Genomic DNA, 9513 nt, shown 5'->3' on the forward strand with positions numbered 1-9513 from the left:
TCCAGAATTTGGCTGGGAGAACGACAGCTGAAGGAAGTGCCGGTGTAACAAGAGGAACACCATTTACAATTTTACTAAATTTATATGCCACCTTTTGCGCTATTTGAGTGTTACTTGAGATGATAAAAAGTGACAACGAAATGTCTTATGGAGGTTCTCAGTCATCCAGGTCACGGCGGTCCCAAAGGTGCTTTTTTTCTCTCTCTCAAAAGGCAACTGGACTTCTTTGGTTTTTCCTTGAAGACATTTCGCTTCTCGTCCAAGAAGCTTCTTCCGTTGTGACTGAATGGTGGAGGATGGAAGGATTTACATTCCTTGCAGCCCTCTGGTCCTTAGCCTCTTTCTGAGAGTGCGTCATTCACTCTATTCAGGTGACCCTGAAGGTACAGATAAACCTCCAAGTGGTCTCAAGGACCCTCAGAAAGAGGGCTAAGAATCAGGGCTGCAAGGAACGTAAACCATTCTCCACCCTCAACTGAAGAAGCTGCTTGGATGAAATGTCTTCGAAGGAAAAACAGTCCAGTTGCCTTTTTAGGGGGGTGGGTGGGAAGCACCTTTGGGACAAGTGGCAACTAATTTCAGAAGGTAGCACAGTCTTCACCCTAAGTTAAAACCCTCTGGGCAGCTGTGGGAATGAAGAGGAAGAATTAGAATTGGGGAAAGAACTGAAATAGGGACATTTGAGCCTTGCCACCTGCAGTGCCAATTGGTCAACAGTCCAGGCTGGCATTTCACAACCATGGCGTCTTGAAGATGGCTGGGCTACAAGTCCTGGAATTAGTTGCCCCCATCTTGCTGACCGCAGATCCTGCTTGCTGAAAATGTAGCTTGAAGCCAACTTTTCCTTACTTCAAACCTCTCCGTGGGGTTCACACGTTGCAGGAAACGAGGGGTCCATTGGATGTGGGTGTTCTAGGTGACGGAATGCACAGGCTTTGTAGACCTCCCCTGTACGGGGAGAGTGGACAGGCCACACTGTTGGGTCCAACACATTGGGGGCACCAGTTTGGGGAAAGGAGCTTCTGCCTGCATACTGGTCTCCTAAGATGCATTCCCTAGGAGCTGGCCTGGTGTTTGTTCTGTTTTTGTAGTCCCAGGCCGAGGCGAGCATCCTGTCTCAAGGATATTCCAAAGGATTTGAAGGCTAGATGGTTGAGCTCAAGCTGAAGATCATCAACCTGAAGGAGACTTGCTTTTATACCTCGATGGACCTCTTTTACAGAACACACAAAGCCAAGCTCAGATATCAAGGCACAGAGCAATGTGTGAATCCAGCCTCAACAACTCTTCTTTGTTACTTGGATGTCAGTTCAAAATAGAGATGGCCCCTTAAGCCACCAGCAACATGGAAATCCATCACTGATGCCCTAAATTCCCCTCCACAAATCGACAAAAACAGATCATCAATGGGGGAAAAAAACAAAGCATTCGCTACCACCGGCACCAGTTGCAAAGACTGGGATTTTCAACCTGGCTGCTTCTGCATTTTTGGAACTGGCGCCAGGCAGCCCAACTGAGAGGTATCCTTCCCTTTGCAACAAGAAAGATTAGGAAGAAAAGGAAAAAAACAAAGAAAAAAGGAAGGAAGGAGAAAGAAGCCACTGTGAAGGAGTTCAAGAAGGAAACAGACCAGGCAGGAGGAGAAAGAAGAAAAGGAAGGAGAAAAGGAAAGGTTTCGCATAGCGGAAGGGGAAACGAGATGCGCCCCCTAAAAAGCAGGCACCAGACCCTTCTCCTGCCAGCCCCCTTCTCAACCGGGGAGGAAGACTTCCCTCCCACTCCTGGAAAAAATGCCGGGAAACTTTTCCTCCTCCTCCTCCTCCTCCCTGCCCCCTCCTCCCTTCCTCGTCTTCCCCGCCCCTCCCTCCTGCCTCCTTTTCCTCTCTCCTCCTTCCTCCTCTTCCCCGCCCCCTCCCTCCTCCTCCTCCTCCTGCCCTCCCCCCCGCATGGCCGAGCCGGGAGCGCGGCGGGGCAGGCGAGAGCAGCGGAGGGATGGGCGGCTGCGGCGGGGCCGGAGGCTCCCAGGGCCGGCTCTCCCCCCACTAGCCTCCTCCTCCTCGGCTAGCGAAGGTGGCGCGGACCTCGCCGGGCGTGCCGGCCCCGGAGCCTCCCGGCGCCCGCATGTCCTTCAAGCCCCTGGGGCCAGGTGAGGCGGGGCAGGGCCCGGAGACCCCTCCCCAAAGGGAGAACGGGGAAGGCCGGGGGGCTGCCGCGGACCCCGCGCCGCCTTTGTGCGCTTGCAAACTTTGGATGGCGCGCAGAGCCGCTTCTCCGGCGAGGCGGGGGCGCCGGGGGGAGGATATTGGGGGGGTCCGGTCGCCGCCCCCCTCCCGGCATCGGGATGGAGGGCGGGGGGAGCCTGGCCTGGCCTGGCCTCGCCCCTGCCGGGCACAAGGCAGGGTGGGGGGTGGGGAAGGCCAGGGAGAGGCTGGAGGAGGAGGAGGAGGAGGAGGAGTGGGGCGGGCAGAGCAAGGGACCCTCGGCCCCCAACCCGACTCTGCACATGCTCAGAGACCCGGCGCTGGGCTCTGTTCAGGCCAGAAGCGGGGCGCGGGGCGTCTTTCTCCCCAAAAGGGAGGCTGGAGGGGGTTTGGCTGGGGGGGATTTCGGAGTGAGGAGGGGGCTGCCCCCCCTTTTAAACAGCTGGAGAGTGGTGATCCTGCCTGGGAAGTTTTCTCCATAGGAATCTAACAAGGTTTCCCTTTCATCCGTCCCCGCCCCTGATGTTACCCATCCCTCTACAAAACTTTTTACTTTTACTACGCTTTTCTGTTCCCCCCCCCCTTTAACTCCTCCTCCTCCTCCCCTGACCCATGATCCTAACCAAGATGTATTGGGTATCTCCCCTAGATAAGTTGGGGGACTGCACTTTCAATGCCTGGCAGGGATTCTGGGTGTTGTAGTCCTTATCTGTCTCCAATACTCTATGTCATATAGAGATAGAGACAGGATGCCTAGAGAAGCCCTGTTCTAATAGGATTTAGCTAACTAGCTAGTCTATCAATTACCCATTAGTCAATGTATTATTTACTTCTCTCTCTCTCCTCTTTCTATTTCTCTCTCTTCTATCTTTCTATCATCTATTCATCTCTTCTGCCTCTCATACTTCTCTCTTTCTCTCTTCTCTCTCTTCTGTATGTCTATCTATTTATTATCTGTCAATATCTATCAATATCTCTATATCCTCTGTCTATCTCTCGACTATACCAAGAATTGAACAGGTATTGTAGTCAGTCTCTGAATAATGGTAAGAAGTCTGAGTTAAAGTTTCTTGTTGTAAGACTCTGGTTGTTAGGAGGGGTTAACTTTGCAGGGGAGAGTTTGAAGAGAGAGATGTTTAAAAATAGGGCTTGTAAAAATCCTTTTCTAAAATTGCTCAGGTTTTCTTCTAAAGTTTGGTTTCTAACTTAGGTTTGGCTAAGTTGGTTAATGGGTAGCATCTTGGTTCATAACATAGGCTAAATCGTTTTTTTCCCCCCAAACCTAGCAGCTTTAAAATGTTTGTACTTCAACTCCCACAATTCCCCAGCCAGCACCCAGCGGGATGTTCTGTGCACCCAGCCAGCTGTGATCTTTTTTCAGTGAACTATGGTTAAGCCAATTAATGGCTTGCTTAATGTCTAAACCAGCATCCTCGGTGCCTTTTCAGACCAATAGCTTGCAAAGGCCTACTGAAAATCAATGCCTGTGGCTCTGCCCCCAGGCTTATGGCCATCTTCCCCAAAAAACAGCTCTCTTGACAGATTTATTCCAGATTTTTGGATTTCAAGGATGCTCGAGATCCTTGCAGTCAGCTCCCTTGTGTTTTATGGGTGGGGAATTTCAAAGGCACCCTCAACACCTGGGGGAAACAAAATTGGATGACCCCGAAGAAATTCAGCTAAAAATAAAAATGAAGGCTGGAGCCTGGGGGACTTTAAAAGAGTCAAAGTCAGCGGAGACTTAGATTTCTGAGTCTGCAGCTGTTCCTTCACATCTGGCCCAGGAATGCTGAGTTCTCCCGCTCCCAAAAGATTCCCTTTTGTCCTGCCTTTTTGATGTGTGTGTGTGTGTGTGTGTGTGTGTGTGTGTGTGTGTGTGTGACGGACGTTTTGGATGGGCTTCGAAGCGGGAGGAAGGTTGAGCCAGCCATCTGCCACATCGAAAGGATGACTCAGGCTGCTTCTGAAATCCAGTCCGCTTCCTTTCCAAGACGTGAGGATCATCCCCAATGCAAAGCAAAAAAAAGGAAAAGAGAAAAAAAAATCTAGAAGGATCTTCCTTCGAATGCTTGGGTTGATTCCAATTTAAACCGAGCTGCTTTCTTATTATTCTTATTCCTTCCTATTATTATTCATTATTATTATTATTGTTAATCTTTAATTGGATTCACTGTCTGGGACTGATAAAAACAGTTCAAGTCCTTACTGAGGACCAAAATGTCTATTAAGGTAGCGTCTGAGTATATAGGCTGTTCTGAGTAGGGTGTTTTTTTTGCAAAATCAGGATATTCAGGTCTAATGTTCAAAATTTCTATGCATCTAGGCAGTCTTTTCGGTACTATTATTATTATTATTATTATTATTGATTTAATCTTCAGTCTGGGACTGAATTCACAGTCTGGGACGAGTAAAAACTTAACAGTTCAAATCCTAACCAAGGACCTACTATATTTCTATTCCTATTCTTCTTATTCTTTTTATTCGTATTCTTACTCTCATTTTTAAAGGGCTATTGTTCCTTCTGCAGGGTGTTTTTCAAAGGGTGGGAAGAGGGACATTGAAGTGCCCCCCATCTCCATCGTAGCTTCTCTGCCTGCTTTGTGAACGGGGCACACTCTGGCACCCTGGCTCAAGGCCAGCCGGGCAGACAAAGGAGGCTGAAGCTGAATGCATCCAATGTTTGAGCTGGCATCGCCCGTCCCTGCGGCCAGGTGCCAGGCAGGGACTCTGGCACCGATGGGCTTTGTATTCTCCTATTTCTTCCCAAACAGCCGGCTTCTGAGCCCAGACTGGACTGGGCTAGCCTATGCTGGTTCTGGGCCCTCCTGAACGGACCCCATCCAGAAGCGGGAGAGATCCCTGCAGCCAAATCGGTTGATCCACTGCCCCGGACCTCTTTGCAGCTCTCTGCCATGCTTCCCCCTCCCAGCATCTGGGCTCGGCTAGATGAGCCCTGGAGATCCCTTGGCGAAGGCTTTCCATTTCCAAGTCAGCCTGGCATTGTGTGGCTTCCCTTCCACCACCCACCCTCACCCTCCAGCTGGGCGAAGCTGGCACGGCTGCAAAAGGCGGCCATCTGCATTGCGTTGGGGGGGCGGTGGCGCAGCCAAGTCCGATCCCCCCCTCCTTTTGTTCCTGGGGGCCTGCTGCCGGCAGAGGAGGCTTGGGCTGCCGGAGGCTATGTCCTACTACGTGTTTGAGGGCCAAGGAGCAGGTAAAGGGACCCCGAATCGTCGGTTTGGGGGGGATTGGAAAGGGGGAGCACAGCCTTGAGATACGGAGCCGTTTCTTGGCCGAGAGGGGGCTCGTAGAGGGCTCATCCAACCCGGACGAGGCAGCCAGGCGAAGCTGGGCTTCGGAGTGGATCCATAATCCCCAACCTTTCCAACGCCCTGGCCCCCGATCCGCACCACTTGTCACCCGCATTGGCTTGCCAGCTGTGCCAGACCCGTTTTTGTTTTTTTTTTTAATGGCCAAGTTGCCTGGTTTCACGTCTCCCCCTCTCCCTTATATTTTGGGACCGCTTTGCACGTGCTATAAATCATCCTGGGTGCATTTTGGACATGAGTCTGTATTGAACAAGCTGTGCAGAGGCTTTATGAAGTAAGTTGATGCATTCAGTGGCTAACTTTAGTGTAAATATATTCTGGGGGACACCCACCCATCAAAAAAGAAGGAAATGTATATATTTGCTGCAATGCTGGAACCTGATGTTCTCCTGCACCTGAGTTTCATCCCCTGTTGCCGAGACGTAGAACTGGGGTGTCTAAATTAAGATTATTTTGAAGCCCCTCGTGATCCTGTTACTGTTTTGCATGGGGGGGGGGAATATTTAGGATTTCTGGTGCTGCCCACCTACTAGCGGCGACTCCTGAGCTTGCAAATAATACCGGCATTACAAGAATAAAAATAGCCAATTTTTAATCTTTCACAGCTGGGGGAGAAGGGGAAAAAAAGTTTTCTTTTTCAAGATGAAAATGACAACCCTTGAAGACTGCAATTTTGTGTGGCTATTAAGCAGTCGATCATGCTGTTAAACCACAGAGCAATAGACAATGCATTTTCTTGGATATTTATCTATATTTTTCCATTCTTTGGGGATCCAATCACCCACTGCATTTGTTTCTCTCCACAGCTCATTCCCCTTCTACTAGCATGGCTGGCTCGGGGCAGTACCGACACCTGATTAATGACTATGGACCCCCCTCTCTGGGCTACACGCAAGGAGGGCAGGTAAAAATTGTGATTTCATTTTAACTTTAACGGACACGTGGACCGTTCAGTGGTCCATCCTGCTTTCGTTTAGGCCATGGAGATGGTTGAAATTAATGAGGATGCTGTGAGATTCTGCAAAAGCAGAAGAAATAACTGCAGTCATTAAGTTAGTAACACGGTTGTTAAGAGAATCAGGCTTCCCCATTGGCTTGTTAAAAGATTGCAAGGGGGTCATGTGACCCCAGGACCCTGCAGCCGTCGTAAATATGAGTCAGTTGCCGAACATCTGAATTTTGATCCCCTGACCACAGGGATGCTGTATAACGGTCCTAAGTGTAAAAAATGGTCATCCCTTTTTTTCAGGGTCGTTGCAACTTGAAACGGTCGCTAAACGGACCGTTATAAGTCGGAGGCTATCTGTATTGTTCTGCTGATTTGTAAACCTTGCCTTTTTGGATTCCTTTGTGACTTAATTCAGTTTTTTTTTTCTTTTCTGCCTGCAGATCACTGGCAGCAATCAAGTCCCTCAAAGCAAATACGCAGAACTGCTGACCATCATCGAAGAATTAGGAAAAGAAATTAGACCGACCTATGCCGGAAGTAAAAGTGCCATGGAAAGGCTAAAACGAGGTAAATTGGGACAGCCTTGCTTTCAATCTTTTAAATCGCCCCCGTTTCTAGTCCTCGGGGTGATTCCCCAGCAACGGGCAGGTGTTTAAGCAGGCTGACAATCTCCAGTTCTGGATTTGCAATGGGTAGAGCGGATGGAAAGAGGCCAGGCTACTATTTGGAGCGGATCGGCCAGAATTAACACAGCCAAGGGTCAGTCCCACCACGTTTCTCTAACAAACCGACAAAGTAACTTGGTCTGGTTGCTTCCAGCTCGCCCATTGCCATGGTGACAAGCTTCAGGGTTCACCCACCCTCGTAGGCCGAAACCAATTAAATCCAAGTATCATTTCCTGGGAACCACAAAGGAGGCCGTTGTGGGCTCAGCTGACCCACCCTGACCAGGTGCAAAAGGGCAGGCTGTTTCCTAGGGATCACCCCCCAAACAGATGCCCTATTTTACACAAATATAGATTCATTCCATAAAAGTGGAGGCTCGAATGCAGATAGGCCTTGACTTACAAACACAACTGAGCCCAGCCTTTCTGTTGTTAAGTGAGTTTTGCCCCCTTTTACGACCTTTCTTTCCACCGTTGTTAAGTGAATCACGTGACTCCAGTTGTTCAGCGAATCCGGCTTCCTCGTTGACTTTGCTCGCCAGGTCGTAAAAGGGGGAATCACCCGACCTCGGGGAGGCGGCCACAGTCATATGTACGAGTCAAGTTGCCCAGCATCTGGATTTTGATCCCCTGATCCTGGGGATGCTGCAAAGGTCGTTAAATGTAAAAAAAAATGGTCATAAAGTTGCTTTTTTTTCAGGGCTGTTGTTAATTTTGAACGGTCACTAAACGAAGGTGTTGCAAATTGAGGACTCTACCTGTAAAGGCTACAGCGAAGTTTGCACCTAAAGGCTTTGCAGTTAAATATGATTTACTTTGGAATTCTGGCTCCCAGTAATGTTCTTTCCCCAGTAGGCAGTTAGTTCCTCGCCTGAAGAAAAAAAGGCATTTTCCTAAAAAAAAAAAAAGAGAGAGACCATATTTTATCTTATTTTTACAGGTATCATCCACGCCAGAGGACTGGTACGGGAATGTTTAGCAGAGACTGAGAGAAATGCAAGATCCTAAGATCCGGCTTCCCCCCCCCTCCCCCTTCGGTCCTTGCCTCCAAGAGACCCCCTTTCCCTCTGGAAACATGCAGAGCCACCCTTCAAACTGGCAATGCGGTGTGTCTTCTTCCTAGTTTTGGATATTGTCCTTTTCAAGAATGGATCTGCATGTCCGGTTGAATTCCTGCTCCTGTTCAGAGGTTTCTTTCAGTCATCTCACAAACGAATTTTGACCCAGCAGGCAGCCAGCCTGGATCGATCCATGCAAAGCCACCCCTCGGATGAATGGAAATTGTTGGTTTTTTTTTTCCTTTCTCCACCCAAATTCTGCTCCTAATCCGGAACAGGCTTTGCCTCTTTCCTGTTTAAGACATCATCTGCACCCAACCTCTCCTCTCAACTTCTGCGGTTGCTCTCCAAACTCGCGTCTTCTTAAGATCGTTTTCCAGTCTGCATTCAGGGCCGGTGGAGGGATCCTCGGCAGCTTTCCAGAGGTCCCTCGCTGAAATAAAGCTGGACAGATTTCCCTATTAGAAATCCCCCTGCGTTACTGACGTTTTTCTATACAATGCATCAAATAGTTTTGCGTGCCTGGGAGGACAGAACCATGCCATTGTGTGGATGAGCTGTGGGCATCCATGAAACGAAACAAAAAACCAGAATTCTTTACAATGCATCAAGGTAAATATTTAGGATGTGCAGGGTTAGCCTCTTTGGGAAAAAGAAATTGCCTTAATCACCCCAAATTAACTTGCCTCTCAGCCCAACCATTTCAGGAATTGTTTTTAAGCCGGGGGAGTTATAAAATTCCCTGCCATCTGCCCTTCAAACACCATAATCATCTCAAACCATAAATGGCATCCTCCAAAATGTCCCTTTCTTTGCATGAGTTTTCCACAAGCCGAAAACAGCCAATTCAGCCTCATACTAACAATTCCCCCTTCCCTGGATTTAAACTGCAACCTTGCCTCTTTGTATGTATTTATTACTTGACGTAATAAAGCTTATTTTCAGTAATTTCTGTGGTTAAATACTGGAGAGTCGTGTGCTCTAAAGTCCCCCCCGGGGGGGGGGCTGAACAAATAATTAAAATTATTACAAGAGGACGAATAGAGGAGATAGAAAAGATCAAGAAAAGGAAAGCAAATGTATTCAGAATCATTGATGGAATCCAGAAAAGCAATTCATCTTTTTATGATGTAACTATGTGATGCCTACGCTTTGCTCGTTGCTTTTATACAGACTGAATGCATCAACTTGGATAACTGGATTTAACATCGTGGCAACCAAAATGCTACAGCAACTTTGCACGCTACCAACAAGTTGTAATTTGTTCTTTTAAAATTCCGGAAAAGAATATGCAAGGAGAAGAAATAAATT

General features: G+C 48.5%; 1 protein-coding gene across 2 annotated transcripts; it reads left to right on the forward strand.

Annotated features, from left to right (window-relative positions):
• The first annotated feature begins 1916 nt into the window (after window positions 1–1916).
• CDK2AP1 (cyclin dependent kinase 2 associated protein 1) lies at window positions 1917–9150 on the forward strand. Of its 2 annotated transcripts, none has more exons than XM_039362721.1 (4): window positions 1917–2146; window positions 6337–6434; window positions 6920–7046; window positions 8085–9150. In XM_039362721.1, the coding sequence occupies exons 1-4, from the start codon at window positions 2122–2124 to the stop codon at window positions 8150–8152; spliced, it is 318 nt and encodes a 105-aa protein (XP_039218655.1). In that variant the 5' UTR covers window positions 1917–2121; the 3' UTR covers window positions 8153–9150. The 2 variants fall into 2 exon arrangements, with proteins under 2 accessions (XP_039218655.1, XP_039218653.1); XM_039362719.1 differs by lacking the exon at window positions 1917–2146 and adding an exon at window positions 4174–5415.
• The last annotated feature ends 363 nt before the right edge of the window (window positions 9151–9513 follow it).

The sequence above is a fragment of the Crotalus tigris genome, unplaced genomic scaffold (assembly GCF_016545835.1).
Source record: "Crotalus tigris isolate CLP2741 ecotype Arizona unplaced genomic scaffold, ASM1654583v1 scf7180000019478.12717781048:2074007, whole genome shotgun sequence".
Classification (NCBI taxonomy): domain Eukaryota; kingdom Metazoa; phylum Chordata; class Lepidosauria; order Squamata; family Viperidae; genus Crotalus; species Crotalus tigris.